General features: G+C 45.8%; 1 protein-coding gene across 9 annotated transcripts in view; it reads right to left on the minus strand.

Moving 5' to 3' along the window:
* The window catches only part of CHCHD6 (coiled-coil-helix-coiled-coil-helix domain containing 6), a 239,866-nt gene extending 217,716 nt beyond the window's left edge, over positions 1–22,150 (minus strand). For all 9 annotated transcript variants that reach the window (XM_032340026.1, XM_032339850.1, XM_032339512.1 and 6 more), the window contains exons 1-2: positions 21,959–22,150; positions 2,160–2,280 (exon numbers count right to left, since the gene is read on the minus strand). In XM_032340026.1, the coding sequence (XP_032195917.1) occupies positions 2,160–2,280; positions 21,959–22,045 (208 nt within the window). In that variant the 5' untranslated portion in view covers positions 22,046–22,150. The remainder of the gene's footprint in view (positions 1–2,159; positions 2,281–21,958) is intronic.
* Positions 22,151–22,669: the final 519 nt, after the last annotated feature.

Genomic DNA, 22,669 nt, shown 5'->3' on the forward strand with positions numbered 1-22,669 from the left:
TGGTGTGACATAAGGATTTAATTTTAACTTCTTTTTCTAATCTTGTTCCATCACTGAAATGAAAGCAAACACTGATTTTAAAAGTAAAAATATCTTAAAATCAGTCAACTTCAAGACAGCCCATTTATGCTGACTGTTCTTCAATATTCAGAAACTCAAACTCACAATCATTTAAACAGCAAAATACTTTGTTATAACTAAAACCAAATGACAAATGAACCACCATTTTTACTCCTTAAACTGCTGAAACTTACCAAATCTGAGACCAATGCTTCTTTCATTTTCTGAAGCTGAAGCTGATGTGTGCGTGTTAGATTCTGGCCTTCTTTGCTTACTTTATCACTTCCCTCCTCTCACCAGAGTTAATCCAGTTTTTTCAAGTGAACTGGGTTAAGTTAGAGCCCTCTTCAACCCCACCCCTCCTGTCAGTTGCTACAGATATCATGGGGAGCCAGCCCTTTATTTAAAGGACAAGAGCTGGGCACCTGGGTGGTTCAGTGGGTTAAGCTGCTGCCTTCGGCTCAGGTCATGATCTCAGGGTCCTGGGATCGAGCCCCGCATCAGGCTCTCTGCTCAGCGGGGAGCCTGCTTCCTCCTCTCTCTCTGCCTGCCTCTCTGCCTACTTGTGATCTCTCTCTGTAAAATAAATAAATAAAATCTTTAAAAAAAAAAATAAATAAAGGACAAGAGCATCTTCAAGAATTTCATATGCCCCCTCAACGGGTAGATAGTCAAAGAGATCTCAGGATGGGTCCAAACCCAGGTACCTGTTTGCTCTAATGCTCGGGAAGCCCTGAGGCAGACAATACAGAGGCAAGCTGGTAGCAGGCCTGCTTATAGCCCCTGGCCATTAAGAGTGCAGGCAGAGCTCTCTGGCCTCTGTGCAGAGGTCTGTGACCTGGCCCCTGAGGATAGTTCCAAGAGCTCCCCTTTCCTTGTACTCTGTACTCCAGAGACAGCAAATCACTTCCAGGGCCCCACAGAGGCCAGGCTGTGCCACTCCTCTGGGCCTATACTTACACTGTTCACCATGCCTGAACTGCCCATCTACCATTGCTCTATCTCTCAAAATCCACTTAAACATCATCTCCCCTTGAAGCCTCTCACTAAAATAACGAGTCACTCCTCTGTGCTACCTTGGCTACGGGTATGCTTCTAGTGTTGCCTCATCATGATTCATGGAACCTAAAGGGTTATGCATTTGGCTCCTCAACTAGAGCCGTGTGTGCCATAAAGGGGGAAGCCCTGTCTACATAGTGCCATGCACAAGCACGAGGCACTTGTCCTGATCCCCAGCCAGCAGTCAATAAATGAGTGGACAGGGTATCTTCTACAGTCTTACAATCTAATAAGGAAAACTGGCAGAAAAGACAAGTTGCAGGTGATATATAAGACCCAGATTCTCATAAAGAAATATTTATTGAAGAGAATAGCAGCTGCCCCAAAGACTGTCCAAATTTATTTGTAATATCTTAATATTTCTGTACCTTATATCCCTTTTTAAATTGTTTCATTCCTTTGTGTTTGCTGAAAGTCACTGTTTGGAGAAAAGCACAAATTCCTCAATTTGTCATGGACCCCACAGAGCAGGAAACAATGAGCTCTGAGCCCAGTGTGGGCACAGAAAGAGGAGCCCCTGAAAGGTATGGGGTGGCAAGCCTTGCTTGAGGCCCGGAGTGAACCGTCCCAGGAGCCAGGTCACGACTACTTGACGTGAGCGCTCAGTTCGAGGTCCTGAGGTCAACGCTCAAATCAACTCAATTCCTTTGAGCTGGCCCAGTTCACATAAGCCCCATCACTCTTTGAACCATACCTAACAGTGCGTCTCTTAGAGATCCTTAACAGCAACTTCCTACCTGAGTTACCAAGCCCTTTCGCCCCATTTGTTACATATGGAGAAACGAAACAGTGAGGAAGCCTGTCTGGCCCCAGTCACAGGCACTCTGACTAATGTGCTGCTTTCATCAGAGCAGACAGTGTCTGTCACGTATGAAAGCCACATTCTCCTAAAAGCCAGTTATCAGAAAGGAGTTGCTTACATCACCCAGAAACAAACAGGAGCCACATCAGCTGTCAAATCTGTTCTGACAGGAAGGCTGCTCGTCATTTCTTTCACACCCCACTCCCGCCCTCCAGAGAATCCCTACAAGCCACCATACCTTTCTCCGGGCCTTTGCAGGTGCCAACTGTAGAAGGTTGAGGGGCAGGAGGGGAAGCAGGCTGCCCCGCTTGGCAAGACTGGCTGGAATCCTTCATGCGGTGAACCACATTTTCAGACAGCTAAGGGAAGAATTGAGGGACGGGAAGAGAGGGACAAGGAAAAAGTTGTATCAGAGAAACCTCTGGAAATGAAGATGCCCTTTATCCATGTCCCCACTTGACTGAGCATACCACTTCCTCCAGACCAACTTCAATCATACAATTCTACTCAAAAACCTCTCAAGGTAGCCCAGTCCTAGAAGATTAGAGCCAAAGCCCTGTATGGCTTCCAGGCTGACCACAGTATGTCCCCCACTGGCTTTCCAGCAGTTTCCTACTGTTCCCCGCACCTACCCAGCACTCCGTTGAATAACTTTCTTCACCTCCTCTGCGCCCATTACATTGCTCTTGGCCGAGAACCAGCAGCAGCCGTCCAGTCCCAGGACATCTCCACCTGCCCAAGGCTTCCCCTTCCTTTTAGGGTATCTCAGTGTCCCTCCTCCATGGGCCCTCCCCTGACAGCACTCAAAGTAAGCATCAATCCTCCCCTTCCTTTTCACTCCCATCATAACACATGTGTGCTCTTAGGGAAGAACCATCCTTCCTACCTGTGAACACCTCAAAAACTGGGACGACCTCCCACTCCTCTCCGTATATTCCCAGAACCACACAGAGTAGACATGACAACACTGCCTGACTCATCCCATCACAGTTCCCCCTAATGAAGACTGGATAACCAACAATTTCATTCATTTCAGAGGAAGTGAAATAGTCATGAGGGTGTCATAAAACAGTTTACCGAAATGAAATAGCAAGCTAGGGATAAATCCAGAGTAAAAACCCTTAAGAGTTCACTTCAGTAAATATTTATTAAGTACCTAATATGTGCAAGGCATCATAAAGCACAGTTGAAGGGAAAACGTTAAAAATGACTTTCAGACAAAAGCCATGATCAGCAACTCCACTTCCAGGTTCCCAGCCGAGAAAAGTGCTCCCACATGAACACAGCAGAAATGGAACAGAAAACAAAAAACAAAAAACAAAAAAAAAAGGAAAAAAACATAAATATGCAACAATAAGGAACTGGATGAAAAAATGATGGTGTATGCTTTCTATGAAATATGATGGAGCCATTAAGAAAGAATGAGGTAAAACATACTACTGACATGAAGGGTGTATGGGATATCCTCTTGATGGTTAAAGTCATAGAAAGCTTTGTATAGCCCAATTTTGTAAAAAGAGATATGCAATTGTAGAAATGCAGACATAGAGATATAAATATGTCAGTATGCGCATGTATACATTCACAAATGTGGCTGTGCATTTGAACTTTCACATATATGCATATATGCAAATATATGTATCTGGTCAGAAGTGAACATCTATGAGGCTACAGAGAAAACATGATGGTTAGTGGGCAGCTGGGGAAGGGCTTTCACTTTGGGCACTGCTGTGTTGTAACTGTTTACCATGAACGTTTTTTAGCAACCAAAGATTATACTGAGTCCCTCTACTATTTCAAATAAATACAAATCAAATAGCTAATTAAGAATATAGGACAAGAGAAGACCAAGCATACATAGCAGTGGAAGAGAGTCGGGAATCCAGAAATAAACCTATAGATCTATGTTCAATTGATCGACAAGGGGCCAAGACAACTGAATGGGGGAAAGAATCCTCATTTGTTCTCTTCAACAAATGATGCTGATACAGCTGGGTTTCAATATGCGAAGGAGAAAGTTGAATGGCTACCTCATACTAGACAAAAATTAATACAAAATGGATCAGAGACCTAAATGGAGGAGCTAAAACATTATTAGGATAAATAAAAGAAAACACAGAGGTAAGTCTTTATGATTCTGGCTTTGGCAGTGGATTTATAGATACGACACCAAAAGCATAAGCAACAGAGGAAAATTAGGTATTTTGGACTTACATCAGAATTAAAAAGTTTTGTGTGCCAAAGGACACAATAAAGGAAGTGAAAAGGCAGCCTATAAAATGGGAGAAAATATTTGCAAATCATACATGTGACAAAGGACAGGGAAAACTCCAACTCAATAATACAAAGAAAAATAACCCAATTTTTAAAAATGAGTAAAAAAAATAAGAAGTTATTTCTCCAAGAAAGATATACAAATGGCTAATACAAAAATGAAAGGTGCTCAATATCATTCGTTATTAGAGAAATGCAAATTCAAACCACAATGAGACATACAGCACTTCGTGCCCACTAGGAAAGCTACAATCAAAAGTCAGATAATAACAAATGTTGGCAAGGAGATGAAGAAATCAGAACCCTCATACATTGCTGATGGCAACATAAAGTTCCACAGCCACCATGGAAGTCTGACAGTTCCTCAAAACGTTAAGCAGAGAGTTACCATTTGATCTGGCAATTCCACTCCCAGGTATCTACTCAAGAGAAATGAAAATATATATCCACACAAAAATTTGTACATGGATGCTCTTATCAGCATTATCCGTAATGGCCAAAACGTAGGAAGAACCTAAATGTTCATCAGATAGAAAATGGGTCCTAAAATATGGTCTATCAACACAATGGAACATAATTTGGCAATAAAAGAGAATGAAGTACTGATGTGCTACCAAATGCACCAACCTGAAACCATTATGCTAAGGGAAATACGCCAGACACAAACAGCAACACACTGCACGATTCCACTTACTTGAAATGTCCAGAAAAGGCAAACTTCTGAAGACAAAAAGTAGGTTAGTGGTTGCCTTGTGCTTAGTGAAAATATTCTAAAAATGACTGTGATGATAGTTATATACCCCTATGAAAATTCTAAAAACCATGGACTTATATGCTTTAAATGGGTGGATTATATGGTATGTGAATTGTATCTCAATAAAACAGCTACCAATAAAGAGAGAAAGACAAAAATGAGCAGTCCAGACAGGACTGTCATTCAGCATAAGCAAGTTATCCCATGAAAGGTGTGCCTGTGTGGGTTCCTGAGGGTGAGAGCAGAATTCGACAGAACAGATGCTACAGTGTATGGCAGACAGGGGGTGCCTCGTACCGTGCAGGGCAGGGCACAAACAACAGGGGGACGGACAGTCAGAGAGCAGAGTGCCTGCAGCCCCAAGATCATTTTGGAAGGTGTGGGTTGTAAAGGTGGATCTGGATGAAGCCAATACTGAGCGAGGCTTCGAAGTCAGGCAGAAGGCCTCCAACAGTTGCAGGGCATTGCTGAAAGTTTCAGAGCCAGGAAAGAACACAAGACTGTGCTCTTGGGAGGACACTCAGCACTGCTACACGGAGCAGTGGAGTGGGCAGCGGAGCCTTGATCATGATGTGACAAGCGGGTGTGGCAACAGCAGCAGTGGTGGTGGCATGGATGAGAGGTTTTGCCCGGTGGCCTCAGTAAGGAACAAAGGAGAGAGTTAGTGGGACAACATAAGAATGCCAGGAAAAGGGAAATCAAGAAGAGACTATTCTGGAAGAGTAGCCAATGAGCTGGAATGTGGATAGAAAAGACTCAGATGAGAACAGGGAAAGAGCCCCTACCAGCCTGCTGGCTCCCTCCTTTATTACGGCTGCAGCAACTAAGACCTGAAATGAGTCAGTGTCAGGAAAGCGGAGGGGTAGCTCCACAGCGCAGTGTGCCCACTTCTTGCTCAAATTACCGCACAGAGGGCAAAGGTGGGACACCAGGTTGGATGGAGGGCGACAGCACGGCTGCAGTGGAATGCTCTTCCAGGCAGGTGGGGACATGGAGCTGGCACTCAACAGTGAACTCAGGCTGCAGGGAAAAATTTGGGTGTCCCAATGACATGCTGGAGCCAGCTCAGGAGAGCCGATTTTTAAATTTTCAGCCATTTTGCAAACTGGTTGACTTCATGACAGTAGCCTGAAATTGGCCATGATACAGAGTATTTCCACCACGGAAATTAGCAAATACCACACATTGGGGACTTTTCTTGGGCAGAGATCTGGTTGTTAAACTTTTACCAGCACACCACAGGGCATGGCTCCCCTCTTCCCTCCATCTGCAAGTGGGCTCGATGAGATGCACCAGTCCTCTGAGGGACAGGGCGCGCAGGGCACGTGTCCTGAGGGGAGAGAACACTGAGTGGTCCTAGAATCCATATGGCGGGCGCCTGGGTGGCTCAATGGGTTAAGCCGCTGCCTTCGGCTCAGGTCATGATCTCGGGGTCCTGGGATCGAGTCCCGTATCGGGCTCTCTGCTCGACGGGGAGCCTGCTTCCTCCTCTCTCTCTCTCTGCCTGCCTCTCTGCCTACTTGTGATCTCTCTCTGTCAAATAAATAAAAAAAAAATCTTAGTACAAAAAAAAAAAGAATCCATATGGCTGTGGGTGAAGCATCAGTAACATGTGTGATGTGCACAAAAGAGGCATCCATGGCTGGTAAGGCCCCAGTCCTCTCAGTGGAGAAGGGCCACGTGACCAGGAAGAGCGTGCACTGCACACAGAGAAAAGATCATGGCACTGCAGCCATATGGGGACCAGAGGGAGCAGCCTGGTCGAGGGCTCCGTAATGACAACCCACTTTCCTTCATCAAATATCTGCTTATTAAGTATCCATGGTGTGATGGCAATGTTCTAGAAACCATGGGTGAGAAGAAACAACAAAACAGCCGTGAAAGGGACACAGTCCCTGTTTCATAGAGCTTACATTCTCAGGGGAAGTGAGAGACAATTAACAAGTAAATAATTTCACAAATTCTATTTCATCCAACCTAAGACACCGTCAATTGTAAATCACCCAGTTATTTTCATATAATCTGAAGAGAGACAAAAAACACCAATGAAATTAATATTCCGCCTATTATATGATTTCCTGTTCCAGAGATATTAAAATGTGTGTCTTAAAGATTGGTGAAGCACATTAGGTGACAAGTGCTTAAAAAGAATAAAACGCAGCATTGTGGTGATGGGGGCACGCAGGGGGCAGTGCAGGAAGCCACAGGCACTGGGGAAGGTCCCTCAGAGGGGAGGACATTAATGTCAATACTCCCACCTCATATGAAGAGACCCTGACTGCACCGGCATGTTGAGATTCTGGAGAAAAGCAGAGGCGTGAGTAAGTGCAAATCCTCTGAGAAGAACAGAGTCTGGCACATCCAAGTGCCTAACAGAAGGCCAGTGTGTGAGAAGGAGAACGGGACCAGATGACCAGGCCAAGGAGGCCGGCCAAGGCAAGACCACGAACCCAGACCCACTGATGTAAAAAGCCCAAATTTGACCTAGGGACCAAGGAAGGTATGGCAGGGTTCTACACAGGTGAGTCACAGGCTCCGATTTCCTCAGCCCAGCCTGGGGGGATGGGGGGGGGGTGGGCATCAACTGAACCACACCACTTGGTGAGTGAGGGGTTAAGGAAAACATTGGCAAGCTTCTTGTTGGCAGTAGGAGATTTGTAATATTTTTTAATGTTGCTACAAAATACAGCCGTAATATTTTAATCAACAAATATACATATACACACAGTAGTCATGCGAGAATAAACACCATCTGGGCAATGCTCCCTGTACCAACAGAGCCAGAATGGGGGCCTCCGGAGCCAGACCGGTCTGGGAGCTCAGCGCCACAGGCCCACTGGTCAGTGTGGCACGAGAGGTGGCCAGACGGGATCCTGTGTGGTCAGGAGACAGAGGGCCACAATCAGAGCAGTGCAGGGAAAGAGAAGCACTGTGGTCGGCCGTGTGGCCTGGACACAGTTCTTTGGCTTCTCTAAGCATCATGTTCTCACCTACAATATGGGGGCCCCTGGAAGCTGGACTGACCACATTGTACGGCTCAGAACTTCAGTGCTTTGGGGTCAAACAGGCCTGGATTTGAATTCCAACTAAGCTGCTTGCTAACTAGGTGATCCTGGGCGGGGGACTTCTCTATAAATCAGACTCTTCATCTGTGAGGTGGAAATAATTAATGGTCCAGACTGTGGGGCTGTGGCGAGGATTAAAAGCAGCCATCCACGCAAAGCAGTCGGCACCAAGTAAGCAATCAGTATTAGCTACTATGGGAAACGACAAAGCAGTACACAAATATTGCCACCCATACGAGGCACACAAGAGTGTGAAAAAAGGCACAAACTAATCAGTAAGAGTGACGATAGTTAACAGCTACCATGTATTATAAACCAAGCGCTGCTCTAAGTGCTCCACATGCAGCTTTGTGACCTTGAGCAGCTTTCTTCCCTCCTCATCCATATTCTGCACAAAATTAAAATGGACAGATTCTTTTTAAAGCACCCTCCGGCTCTGACAACTGGAGACTCAAACCTGCACCTGCCCTCAGCCCCAAGTGACATGAGGTCTCTGAGGAGGGGGCCTTGTCCCACTTCCACCATGGCACAGGCACCTGACGCCTCCCCAAGTCTCCAGGGACCACTCCCCCCCTGCCTCCAGATGCAGCCTCTCACCCTCCACCAGCACCATGGCAGTGCATGGGCAGGCCGCAGACAGCCCAAGTCGGGCATGGAAAATTCAACACTTTGTGGTAAGAAACACGGCTGGGAACCCAGGCTGCACTTCCTACCAATTACCACACCATGACATTAACCAAAAGGCTTCCCTCACCCAAAAGCACTGAATGGACAGGCAAGTCCCCAAAGAGGGGGCAAGAGGTTTCTTTATCAAACCACACAGGGCTGTGAGTAAGTCACGTGGCCACCTCACAACTATGAGGCCGCGGAGCAGGGTGCTGCCTTATGAAACACACATGAGTGTTCCCCATCGGCGATGGAAGGGTGTGGACAGGAGGGAGCACTGGCCTGCCACCGCAGTATATCAGAGCAGATCAGAGCGACGATAGCTATGGGTCATAATGCCCTCTACTAATACTAACCTTGACATGAAGTCAGCACTCACTCTGCACAGACCACCTCCGTAATCCTCACAGTATGATGCCTGCTTTTTCCAGTTGAGGAAACCAAGGCACAAAAAGGTTAAAGCACTCGCCCCCTGCTGGGATACTCCGGGGTGCATGACCCACTGCACAGCGGGCTGCCTGACTCCTGAACCATGGTGCTAGTCAGCTGGTGGGGGGGGGGGGATGCTGATGCTGACAAGAGCAGGCAGAGAGGCACTCGCCAAGCAGCACTCACAGGCCAGGGGCTCCCCCAAGAAGGGCCAACTACCACCAAAGCAACGAAGGGCAGAGGAGCCAGGATTGCAAAGAGATGCCAGGGCACACCAGTCAGTTAGAAGTAGGCCCGGCCACAAGGCACTTCTGCATATCCCTGCCAACTCTGTCTGAAGTCAAAACCCCACCATCACTCCTTCTCTCCCTTCCTCAGCCTCATTTCTCACAGCACTGGTTGTCACCCATCGGACAGAATACACGTGTGACCACCTGCTTGTCATCACTCCTACCAGAACACAAGGGCTGTGGGCTTCTGTTTTGTCCTTGCTGTATCTTCAGGCCCTAGAAAGTGGCCAGACACTGGAAATGCTCAAATATTTGTTAAACATGTGAACTAAAGAAATACTAAAGGCCCAGGTCCATAACACTGAGCTACTGCAATGGGTTATATCAAGATACAAGCCAAGAACTTCATACTCAAAGAGCTTATGGCTGGATGGGGGACGGGGCAGTGGGCAGGATGGTGAAAGGCCTAGAAAACATGAGCTGCTAAGCTGTCAGGTGAGAGAAGCTGAGCTAGCATACTCAGGAGCTCTCTAGAAGCACCTAAGTGTCAGCCTGAGATAGCTTGAGATGGGCCTGAACAGATGACCAGAGACAAGGGTAGGAGTTGAGGGGTGTTACAGAGAGGAAGGACACATGGAAGACACAGAGGGAGACGTCTGAGGTTTGGCTGGACCAAGCACAGGTCCATGAAGGAAGGAAGAGGTGCAGGGCTGGCGGGCTCTACCTGGTGAGGGCCTTAAAGGACAAGATAAGGAGAATGGAATCTTTTCTGCAGTCAACTGGGAACCGTTGACGCTTTCTAAGTAGGGCCTCGGTCACGATCTCCTCTTCACACACACTAGCCTGGCAAAGCAGCAAGAGGGGCTGGGGTCACAGAGGGCTGGAGGCAGCGTCGCTGCCACAAACACTGCACATCAGAAGCGAGAGGGCTAGAAAGTGTCATCTCTGCAGGAGTCGGGGCGCAGGGTGGTTGCAAAGTGAAGTAACTGGAGATCTGGCATCTGAATGAATGCGCAGGGCAAATGAAAAAAGCATTTTACCAAGTGGTATATGTACTATATTCTCATTTGTGCTATAAAAAGGGAAAGAGTGTGCTTGTATATGGAGGCTTGGAAAAAGCCTGAAAGGATTCATGAGAAATTATGAACAGTTGGCATTTAAAAATAAGATGCCTTTTGCAAGAATTCTTAAAGGAAGAACAAGGGAAAGATGACAGCAAGGCCCAGGCCTGGCTCACTGGGGAGGGAGGCATAGTCACTGAGTGGAGCACTGCTCTGTAAGTGTGTGTGTGACAACTCTAAATCCATTCAGGCAGCACTGTTCCCCAGGCAAGTAAACACACTACATAGGACGCTGCTGCAAGAGGTTGCCTGTGGAGAAAGAAATTACGGAATCCTTGGCATCAGAGTGCCACAGGGCAGATCAGAGAGTGGATGTTATGGCCCCTGACTCCAGAACAGGGCAACAAAGCTCACAGTTGGGGCAGAGGAACTCGGTCGCAGGAGAGGGGACAGGGGCTCCTGTTTAGAGATAATGATAGAAACAGCCCACCAAATAACCACTGAGCAAGCTCCCATGCCAGCCCCCAGGCTAAATGCACTCCCATCTTACAAATGAAAGAAACTGGGAGTCAGGGAGGTGGGACATCTCGTCCAAGGTCACAGGAAGTCTTCAGTGTCCAGGCCGAGACGTGGATCCCAACCCTGGGCACCTAACGGTGATACCTGCAGTAAGGCAGGAGTACAGAGCCACTGTGATGTGGCAAGTGACCATGTTTTCAGAACGGCCAATTCAAGAAAAATAAAAAGACTTGCAAGTCACGTTCCCCACCCTACCCCCATTGATGATGCTTTACCAAGCCCCTGCGGAGGGGGAGGGAGGGAGAGCACTAGGTACTCATAAAACAGACAGCCTACTTAAATTAGGAGAATGTCAATATGAAAATGAGCACTTTTTTAGTCTTAACATGTTACTCATCTAGATACATGTGAGAAGCAGCAATGTGGAGGCAGCTTCCTAAGCGTTACTCTTTACATTAGCAAATGCTTTGATGTTCACCAAACGAGTGCATAGCCCCAGGCCCAGCTCACTTCCGGGCAGGAGAGGAGCTGTCCTCTTTGAGCAAAGATGGAAAAGCTGCGGTGCTGAGAGGCAGCTAGCCCGAGGTTCTGTGGTGAGTCGGCAACAACCAGGCCAGAGCAGCCACAGCCAAGGCCATTTGCAGCGACACTGTCTGAGGATCTGAAGGGTGCCAGGAGATAAACTGCAGCTCACTACCCTCTCCAAGCTGGGCCTCAGGCTTCTCCAGTCAGGCTGAGCACCTGGGGCAGTTTCCAGAAGAATGAGCTTGCAGGAAGCTGAGTCTGTCGGTAGCTCCTGGTGCCTGAACACCCCAGTCCCGGTAGAGGTACTGCCCAATCTAGTGGTTCTAAAAAGATTCCTCTCCTTGCCTCAGGCTGTTGCCTTGGAGATTTCGTTCACTAGTCTTTCAGTTTTCTATGAGCTCAAATTAGATCCACCGGCTGCTCACCACAGATTTAAATCCCAGAATGTCAGAACAAGAAGAGCCCTCGGGGACCTCCTACACTGAGCGTGGCAAACACAAATGTCCACAGGCGTCAGGCAAGTAACAAAATTAATAGAATGGGCCTGGTAGGGGTAAAAAATACATGCAAGGACAACATGGTGGGGACCGTGATGAGAGCATATCCCCCAGAGAGGGCAACTACCTCACACCTCCAGGAAAGTACTGCCATATGGGAATGTGAACCAGACTTTCAATTTTTTCCCCCAAAGAGCTAAAAATTGAATTGATGTAAAGCCTCCAAGTTCTAAATGTTGGCAATCAATTCAAATCAATTAATACCACAAAGTTTCTGGATTTATGGGTTGGGATAAGAGAAACTGGCTCTGAGCTAGGTACCGGGGACAGAAAGACAAACACATGTGATTCCTGCTCCCAGGGCAGTAAGGGAAAAAGCAAGGAAGAGATCATCTCTGCCCACGCCGTAAGCACTGGGAGGTGAGCACAAAGTCTGCAAGACACAGACAGGGACAACCCGGGGTGACAGAGTGACACCACAGAGGGTGCCTTTCAGAAGGTAACACCTGAAAGGTCCAGAAGATGACAAGGAATTTAGCCCATCACAGGGAGAGAAAATACTGCAGACAAAGGGGAACAGAATCACAGGCAGAGAAGCACAAAGCAGCTCAGAATACATCAGGAGCAGGTGTCCTCTCAGCCGACCCGTGCAACAAAAGGCAGCAAGTGGCACCAGCACACAAGAGGACACCGTGAGCCAGGCCCTGGAATCTGCCTTTAACCTAAGAGAGAGGCATAATTAGCTTTAACTCTGCACAATCACTAGCACGGCCCACTGGTAAGAGTGACTGCCGCAGAGAGTAAGATAGACGAAACAAGTGGGAAGGGAGATGAACTTTTTCCCTACGTGCCTCCTTTGGAACTGCCAGAATTGTAATACCATTTGCCTGAAGCCTATTCAAGAGTAAAATTTATGTTTTGTTTTGGTTTTTTTAAATGACCCTGCTAGCACTAGGAGGTATAGATTTGTGGGAGGCAAGTCTACTGGGAAAAAGAACAATTTATCAGATGGTCAAGGAAAGACAGAATGGACCAGAAAAAGATAAAGAGTTAACAAGGATAAAGAGAAGCAAAAACAGAGAAATGGCTAGACAGGAAAATACCAAGATCTGTCACTGAATGTAGAGAAAAAAAAAGGGAATGCAGGACCCAGTTTTCTGGCTGAGGGACTGGCTGGTTGGAACCATCCGTAGCATAACACAAGTGATTCTAAGGAAAGCAGAGGTGGGAGATGCAGGTGAGTTCCAGCCGATGTAGTGAATTACACGCACCCATGGGATATGGGACAAGACAGCTCTGGGTTAGATACTTAGAATCCAAAAGTCAACAGCTCATGAATGAGGATGAAAGAGAATGGCCAGGGCCAGGATGCAGAAGGTAAAGAGGGTTCAACTAGGAAACATTCTGAAGCCTCCACCAGCAGCAAAGAAACAGAGAGGCGGCAGGTTTGATCTGGAAACCAGAGCTGCTGCAGGACAGCGTGCAGTGACCCCCCACCAAGAGGTGGTAAAGGTAGACTGGAGACCTGAAGGATCAAAGATGCTTCCAGTGCAGTGTCTTTGCTTCCCAAATGAGGGAACTGACCCAAGATGAACTTAGTCAGAGTTAGAGTTAACAACTCTCCTTATATTTACATGACTTTATAGATTTTACTTTTACAGAGAAAGATCTTTAACACCACACTGTGACACAGTTAGGGAGTATTATTAGGATGGAATTTCATCTTATACATGGGTTATATTCAAAAGTCAGAAAGAAGGGAAGGTAGAAATCACCTTAACTCTTAATACTATTCAGGGGCGCCTGGGTGGCTCAGTGGGTTAAGCCGCTGCCTTCGGCTCAGGTCATGGTCTCAGGGTCCTGGGATCGAGTCCCGCATCGGGCTCTCTGCTCAGCAGGGAGCCTGCTTCCCTCTCTTTCTCTCTCTCTCTCTGCCTGCCTCTCCATCTACTTGTGATCTCTATCAAATAAATAAATAAAATTAAAAAAAAAACTCTTAATACTATTCAAACGTCATTATTGATTACGACTGCAGTACTGTTAAGAGAAGATTTAAGGGATGTTCAAAAAACCCTCAAAAGTTGCTAAATCTGCGCCTAAAGTACAGCGTGGCTGTATGCCCAGCCCTTTACTGTCCTCGAACACAGTGAGTTTGAGAACCCGAGACAGGTAAATGGAGGATCATAAGGAAATGTCTACATGCAGGTACCTGAGTCTTCATCTGTCTTGAAGATGATCCTCTACTCCTCAGCAGCTAAGGAGGAAAGGCAGAGAAACTTAAAGTGCTCTGCTTCTCTGCAGAATTGGCTCTACCTTGTTTTCCGATACCTCACCATGTGTCAGATGCAATGTTTAGGAAGCATCAAAAAGAATAACACCTGGGCAAACACCTAGCCCAAGGACTGGCACACAATGCAGGCCAGCAATGCCTACTGGACCTGACATCCGGCTCCACACATCATTCACAGAAAAGTGTAGGGACCTTGGCCATCCACTTCCTGACTTTTCAAGTTGGCATTTCCTACTATGGCCCCATTAACTACATTCCTCCAAAGGGTCAGCCAGATAGTGTTAAAGCTGGGGAAGTCTGGAGAGGACTTGTGATCCAACCCCTTCAAGGCACCTAGCTAAATAGGTACATCCTGCATGTAAGAAGAGAGACTTACTACTTTGAGTGTCAGAGCTCAAGGCCAGGTCTATCTGTCTCCCTTTTCCCTTCTCCCTCTCCTTCTCTTTCTAGAGTTTTATTTATTTAGTTATTCGACAGAGAGAGAGAGAGAGAGAGAGAGAGAGAGAGAACAATGAGGGGGAGAGGCAGGCAGAGGGAGAGAGAGAAGCAGGCTCCCCACAAAGCAGGGAGCCCGATGCGGGGCTCAATCCCAGGATGCTGGGATCATAACCTGAGGCAAAGGCAGATGCTTAACTAACTGAGCCACCTAGGCTCCCCAAGGCCAGGTCTTTCTGAGGCACATTAGCCACACTGCCTCTAAGCAATCAACTAAGATAAAGGACATAATACAAAGATTTATTTATTTATTTGAGAGTAAGAGAGAGAGAAAAGGAGCATGTGTGTGGGGAGGGAAGGGAGGAGCAAAGGGAGAGACTCTTCCAAGCAGACTCCGTGCTTGAGCAGGGAGCCCGAGGTGGGGGTTGGTCCCACAACCCATGAGATCATGACCTGATTAGAAACTGACTCAGACGCCCAACCAACTGAGCCACCCAGGTGCCCCATGAAGGATATAATGTAAAGCAGTATGATAGGGAGCATCAACATTCATGCTGAGACTCAAAAAGCATCTCACAGGGCAATACCAAGGTGAAAAGTGTGCTGCATACAAATGGAACCAGTTTGTATTAAAACTTGGAAGTAAAACAAACAGAAGAGTAAAATTATGCCAAAGATCGTCAGCTTGGCTAAAAGAGGGATCATCAGTTCATTAATCCAAACATGCAATCCAACATACTAATAAGCCAGACACTTATATAAATAAAACAGTCTTTGCACGCCAAGAGCCTACAAACCAAAAAACAGGATATAATAACAGAGAGAAAGAAGTAACTGAGAATATTAAAAGATAAAACCATCAATCTTATAAAAGACAACTATGAAAAACCTACAGCTAACATACTTCATGGTGGAAGACAATGTTTTCTAAGTCCAGGAGCAAGGCAAGGGTATTCACTGTCACCACTTCTATTCAATAGTATACTAAAGGTTCTAGCCAATGCAATAAAGGATGAAAATGAAAGGAAAAAAAAAGATATCCAGGCTAGAAAGGAAGAAGTTAAAACTTTCCTTATTTATAGTCAGCATGATCCTAGCTATATAAAATTCACAGAAAAAAACTACTTGAATAAATGAGTTCAGCAAGGTTACAGGATACAGGATCAATATACAAAAAATCAGTTGTATTTCTACATACTGGCAATGAAGAACCCCAAAATTAAGGAAAAAACTACACTCATAACAACATCAAAAAAAATACGATATTTTTAAGTATTTTACCAATTTTTAACTTAATAAGTAAATTATAAATAATTTAATAAATTTAAGAAAATAAATATAAGACGTTAACTGAAAGTATAAAACATTGCTGAAAAAAATTTTTAAAGATCTAAATAAGAGATTTCATATTCATAGATCAGAGGACTCCATATTGCTAAAATGGCAATTCTCCCCAAAGTAATCTATGGATGCAAGACAAACCCTGTCAAAATCCCGATAGGGTTTTTTAAGAGAAGCTGCCAACTGATCCAAAAATGAGTATGGAAATGCAAAGCACTCAGAACAGCCAAAACAATCTTAAAAAACAAACAAACAAACTGGCATCTTTATATTTCCCAATTTTGAAACTTACTACAAAGCTACAATAATCATGACTGTGTTGTACTAGCATAGACATATAGCATACAGATCAATGGAACTCTCAACAGAATGGAGAGTTGAGAAATAAACCCTTATGTTTATGGTCAACTAATATTCACAAAGGTCCCAAAGCGGGAAATGGAAATGGATAGTCTTCTCAACAAATTTGAACACTTTTGAAAATTCGAAAAAATTTGAACAAGTTTGAAAAATTTAGATATTTCATCCAAAAAAAGGAGATAGATTTAGATTAGGGTTCAAGAAACTCTAGTGCTTGAGCCAAATCTAACCCAATGCTTGATTTTATAAATAAAGTCTTATTAGAACATAGCCACACCCATTTGTTCACATACTGACTGTGGCTGCTTCAACCCTACAATGGCAGAGCTGAGTAGCAGTGATGATAAAGACCTTTTGGTCAGCAAGCGGAAAGTATTTACCAACTGGTCATTTATAGAAAACTTTGCCAATACCTGATTTAAAGCCTTACCTCATAACATATAAAAATTAACTCAAAATGGATCATAGAACCAAATATAAAAGCCAAAACTATAAAGCTCTTGGAAAAAATACAGGAGAAAATATCCATAACATTGGGTTAGGCAAAGATTTCTGAAGTATGACACCAAAAGCACAATAAGAGAAAACAACTGATAGAGTAAACTTCATCAAAATTAAAATGTTTGCACTTCAAAGACACCATTAAGAAAACGAAAAGACGAGCCACACTTTGGGAGAAAGTATTTGCAATGTGTAATATGATAAAGGACTTGTATGTAGCATAAAGAAATCTTATAGCTTATTAATGAAAAATAGGAAAAGTGGGCAAAATATCTGAGTACATATTTTAGCAAAAAAAAAATATGGCAAATAAGCCCAGAAATGATGTTCAACATTAGATACCTGGGAAATATAAGTTCAAACCACAATGAAATACCATTTCACACCCACTAGAATGGCTGTAATCAAAAAGATAAACAATAGGGACGCCTGGGTGGCTCAGTTGGTTAAGCAGCTGCCTTCGGCTCAGGTCATGATCCCAGCATCCTGGGATCGAGTCCCACATCAGGCTCCTTGCTCAGCAGGGAGCCTGCTTCTCCCGCTGCCTCTGCCTGCCATTCTGTCTGCCTTTGCTCGCTCTCTCCCCTCCCCACTGTGATAAATAAAATCTTAAAAAAAAAAAAGATAAACAATAACAAGTGTTGGTGAAGATATGGAGAAAATGGAACCCTCATCTATTGCCAATGGGAATATAAAATGGTTGAGTCATTTTAGAAAACATTTTGACAGTTTCTTAAAAAGTTAAACCTAATAACTCACCAAATTCATAAACAGAATGACCCAGCAATTCTACTCTTAGGTATCTATCCAAGAAAAAGGAAAATATGTGTCCACAAACACACATAAAAGCTTGTATACACATGTTCACAGCAACATTATTCATGACAGTGAAGAACTGAGAACAAACCCAATGTCCATCAGCTAGTGACTGGATTAACAAAACCAAAGCACAGCCAGGCAATAAAAAGGAACAAAGTACTGATACATGCTACATCAACAAGCCAACACCAGAAACATTATGCTAAGTGAAGGAAGCCAGCTATAAAAGATGTGTAAGTGCATATATGCAAAATGTCCAGAAAAACCAAATTCATAGCAACAGAAGGATTAGTGGTTACCTGGGGCTGGTGGTTAAAGTAAGGAGTGGCTGCAAACAGGCCCAAAGGATTTTTTTAGGTCTTGTGAATAAATGTGCTAAAATCCGATTGTGGTGACAGTTGCTCAACTCCATAAATGTGCTAGCAATCATTCAAATGGGTGAATTTTACACATAAAAGACATCTCAAAAATGCTATTTTTAAAAAAGAAAAGAAAAATCACCATCATCAAGTAATATCTTTCCGAAGCGCCACTCCTGATTACAGACCTGCAACATTGCTTCCAAGGAAACCTGCAGACAGCCCTCCCTGGCATTCAGGGCCCACCACCTGTCTAGGCTCAACGCCTGGCCATCTTTCTTCAACATCCCAACCCCTGTGGCTGCCACAAACAGGACCTGTGGAGCTGGCAAGTTTGTGCCTGCAACACTACCACTAACTAGCTGTAACCTTGGGTTACTTCACCTCCTTGAACCTGTGTCAAGTCTGAGATGGGGTGAACAGCTCACAAGGTTGGCAAGAGGAATGTCTAAGCTAGTGCTCGGAAAACACAGCACAGCACACGCTTCTCAGAGCCAGCTCAGGCACATCTTCAGTGACCCCTCCTCAGGGTAGCAGTGTCTGTCATCCTGCCTCAAGCAGGGAGCCCCATTACTTTGCACACTTTTGTTTCCCTCACAACACTTGCAGTTTTTTATTAGTTTGCCTCTTTTTTTGCTTTCTTTTGGTTTGCTCCTGCTATTGGGCTGAGGTCCATGAGGCCAAGGACCTTATGCTTCATCTCTTATAGTCTCTACAAGGCCAGACCCAGCACCTGGCAAGTCACCCATTAGCAGGAAGCATTTACGGAGGTGCTGGATGACAAACAGTAGCTATAGGTGCAATGCTCAAGCACCTGGCTTCTCTGGCAACGGCATGTTTGGGGACTGTTTCTTATGCACCTTACTACATCCTTCTTGGTCCTCCCCTCAGCAGTGGTCCAGATTTGCCTCTTGGAAGCAATGGATAATGGTAAATGTGATGTAGCTCTGAGAGCGTAATGAGCCTGGGGACACAGGTATGCAGCAGACTAGGAGGTAACTTGGGAAGAATGGCACGCAGCTGAGCAGTTGAAAGGGGAAAAGGGGGGAGAACGGTGAGTCTACATGTTGAAAAGCAACCAAATTCATCTGAATTTCCAAGTATGGATGCTCCCGTGAGGCAGAGAAGAGGAAAAGTGGGCACACACAGGACATTATTGCCATGTGTGTGCCTTCTCCATTGGAGGATGAGGTTAAACATACTGGATAAAATGAAATCTTTATGTATTTCACACATGCTTGCACTGAAAACTGGAGTTGAATATAATTGCAGCGTTTTGCATTAATTAAATTTCTTTTACCTTCCATGGAATTAGGGCTTGAACTCAATATGTAAATTTATGCAAATAAGTGTGCAAAGTAGCAAGGCCCTAGCATTGAATCTTAAGGGAACTAGAGCTCTCTTCAAGATCAGGCCTGGGGATTAAATATGAGTGGTCTTCAAGAATATTTAACTTTCTCTGAAGGACCTGGGGCAGATAGTCTTCTTTGGCATCTACCTTCTACTAAAGTAACTTCTCACTTGGTTCATCCAATGATCTTCTCTACTGATTTTTACTTGCCAGCTTAAGAACAAGGTGTACTCCCAACCCTCAAGTAACTCTGCCAGTAGAAAAAGCCCCTATACCAAAACACTTCACTGCTATCACCTCCTATCTCAAATATCCCTGTCCGAAAACAGGCACACACGTGCAAGAAAGTAAGGAAGGAGGGAAGGAAGGAAGGAGCTCTCGGTATGGGGCCATGCACCCCGTTGTGTGTCTCTGAGGAAGTCATTCTCTTTGATGAGTCTGCCCAGCATTCAGAGTCACCAAAGTTCCCTCTAGTTTCAACAGTCTCTGGGAGAACTAAATGGGGTCCCAGCACTCTGTCAGAACAGGTAGAGGCTTTGACATACAATTATCAGGCTGCCTTGCATATCACTGAGGGAGGTTGCTTGGAGTAGTGAGAAAAGGCTTTTTCTTGAACCCAAAAGATCTGCACTAAAGTTCCATCAGTGACTCAGGTAGGTTAACACCTTGGATGAATTCTTTAACAGCTCTAAGCCTGACTCTCCCATCTTTAAAGAGAATTTATACTTTGCAGAATTGTTAAGGTAACTAGAAATAAAATACACTAGTCTGTTAGGATATCCCCCAAAATGATGATCTTCTGTCAACTTAGAGGAACTCACCTCCAAAGGGACACCCTTGAATCTTAGAAGACCCTGAATGACCTAACTTTCCAGCATTTGCAAATACTGGATACCAGGTGACAAAGGTGAGAGAGCCCCTCTCAGTCTTCAAACATGAGCAATCTCCTCCCCATTTTGTCTTCCCTCAAGCCAGGTCAAGACTAGATAACATCCAGCAACCACCAAATGTGCTAAGTACTACACTAGCCTAAGAATAGAGGCCATCACCAAACACTACCATTTCTAAGCACTTCCACACTCATCTTCATCTTATCCTAGGCAGTTCCTAGGATTATTACACCCTCCCTCTTTTAGAAATGTGGCCATTGGGACTTAAAAGCAAGTTGTTTGCCCAAGGCCACCCAGCTAATGAGCATCTGCCCAGAAGTCAGACCTCCTGATGTTTTTTTCTGATCTACTCCCTTATTAACCAATTCAACTTCACCCAGCTTTGTGCATTTTATTTCAACCTGGCCGCTGTTTCACTGGGTTCATCCATTTAAACCATTCGACAATCATTTACAAACCACTACATGCAGTGCACAGGTGCAGGTGGAGCAACAGTCAATGAATAGGCCCTGGAGTTGGCCTATTCACCCGGCTCTCCCACTTGTTACCTAGGTGACCTTGGATAAGTTACTTCACCTCTCAGTGTCTAGCTTGTCCTTACTCTATAAAATGAGCAAATAGGATTCTACCTTTCTCACAGGGCTGTTGAAAAGTAAATGAGAGGTTGTCTGTAAAGGATTCAGTGGAACCCACAGTCCCCATTAAGCACTCAAATGTGAGCTATTTTTATTCTTCTTCTAGGTTCTGGGGACAGAGTCTTGAATCAGACAAAAGCCTTAGTCTCAAGGAGTTTACACTGTGGTGGGAGACACAATAAGCAAGTAAATTATCAATTAAAGTTTCCAATGGCAATGCCTACTATGAAAAAAAAAAATATGTGACAGTGGGGGTGGAAAGCTACTTTAGATGGGTGGTCACCGAAAGATACTCAGATGATACTCAAGCTGTAACAAGAGCCATATCTAAGAAAGCTAGGGAAGAAAAAACAGCAAATGCAGAGGGAGGTCCTGTGCTTGGACCAAACTAACATCTTGCAGTCGGAAGGCTAGTAAAGAGACGAGAGGGAAGAGGGAAGGAACTGGCGTGAGATGTGGTCATACAGGGCAGGCGCACCAGCCTTGTAAAGCAACGTTAAGGTGGTTCCTCTTCATCTTAAATGCGCTGGGCATCCACTGGAGGGTTTTTAGCAAGGGGAGGGGTATATGATCTGATTCACAACTTTTTAACTGCTTCTTTGGCTGCAGTGTTGAGAAGCGAAGAGCCTCACTTAAGAGGCTGTTGCGTTGTCCAGGACTTGGAAGCATCTCAAGTATACAGAACAAGCCGCGTGCACGGAGTGCAGGGGAACAAATTCAGGTCTACGAGTCAACAGGAGCTGGGATGTGGCCTCCCCACCTCTCCCGTTCTCCGTTCTTTCTACCCCGATGCCAGGGTGGTGAAGCCTGAAGGCGACCACTGCAGGGTGGCCAACCCCGTGCATCCCCCGAGCCTCGTCCCTCATGTACACGGCGGAGGGAGAGACGCTCGCCACCCGGGCGTTAGGGGGGCTCAACGAGCGAGACGCGCCCGCCCGCTCTCGGGCCCGAACCTCCCCTCAGGCCGGCCCGCGCCCTCCAAGCCCGCCCGGCCCAGGCCGCGCTCGCTCGTCGCGCCCGCCGGCGGCCCGCTCACCCGGATGCCCTGCAGCACCCGGACCCGCTCCTCCTCGTCCATTCCGAAGGACACCCTGCGGGCCTCGCTGCTCTCGGTGCTCCCCATGACAGGAGGCAAGCGGGCAGGCGGCCACGCGACTCGGCTCCAGAGCAACCGGCCGAACGCCGAATTGCAGCTCCCTGTGCGCCCCGCGCTTCCCGGGACTCGGGCTGCTGGGGCACAAGCCAACAAAGCCATTTCCTATTGGCCGCCGTTAGAGGCTCAACCAATCATGTGGCGCCTGACCGCGGGGTATTGTGGGGGCTGTAGTCTAGACGGCTTGGACCGCCCATCTGTAACGAGGGATCACGCAGAGGCGTGGTGCCTAGGCGGTGAAAAGCATGTTGAAGTGAAGCAGCCAGTGGAAAGATCGCCCTTGAAGCCGAGCCAAGGGTGAGGTTCTAAGGCCAGAAGCCCACCGAGGAGGTTGATCCAATTATGTGAGGGAGACCTTTGCGCGGTTTGCTGCTTGATTTCTTCAGCAAACTCCTGCCGAGCAGCACTCACCAAGCACTGAGCAAGCATTTGAACTAGCCGTGGGGAATGTAAGGACAAACCAGACATATCCTGGTTTAGTGAAATTTTGATATAATGGAAGGAACCAATGAAAACACAAACAAGCAAGCATGTAAATAAGCTTACTAAGCACTGTGATAAGTGCCAAAAACAGAAAAAAACTAATAGGAGGGG

The sequence above is a fragment of the Mustela erminea genome, chromosome 1 (genome assembly GCF_009829155.1).
Source record: "Mustela erminea isolate mMusErm1 chromosome 1, mMusErm1.Pri, whole genome shotgun sequence".
Classification (NCBI taxonomy): Eukaryota; Metazoa; Chordata; class Mammalia; order Carnivora; family Mustelidae; genus Mustela; species Mustela erminea.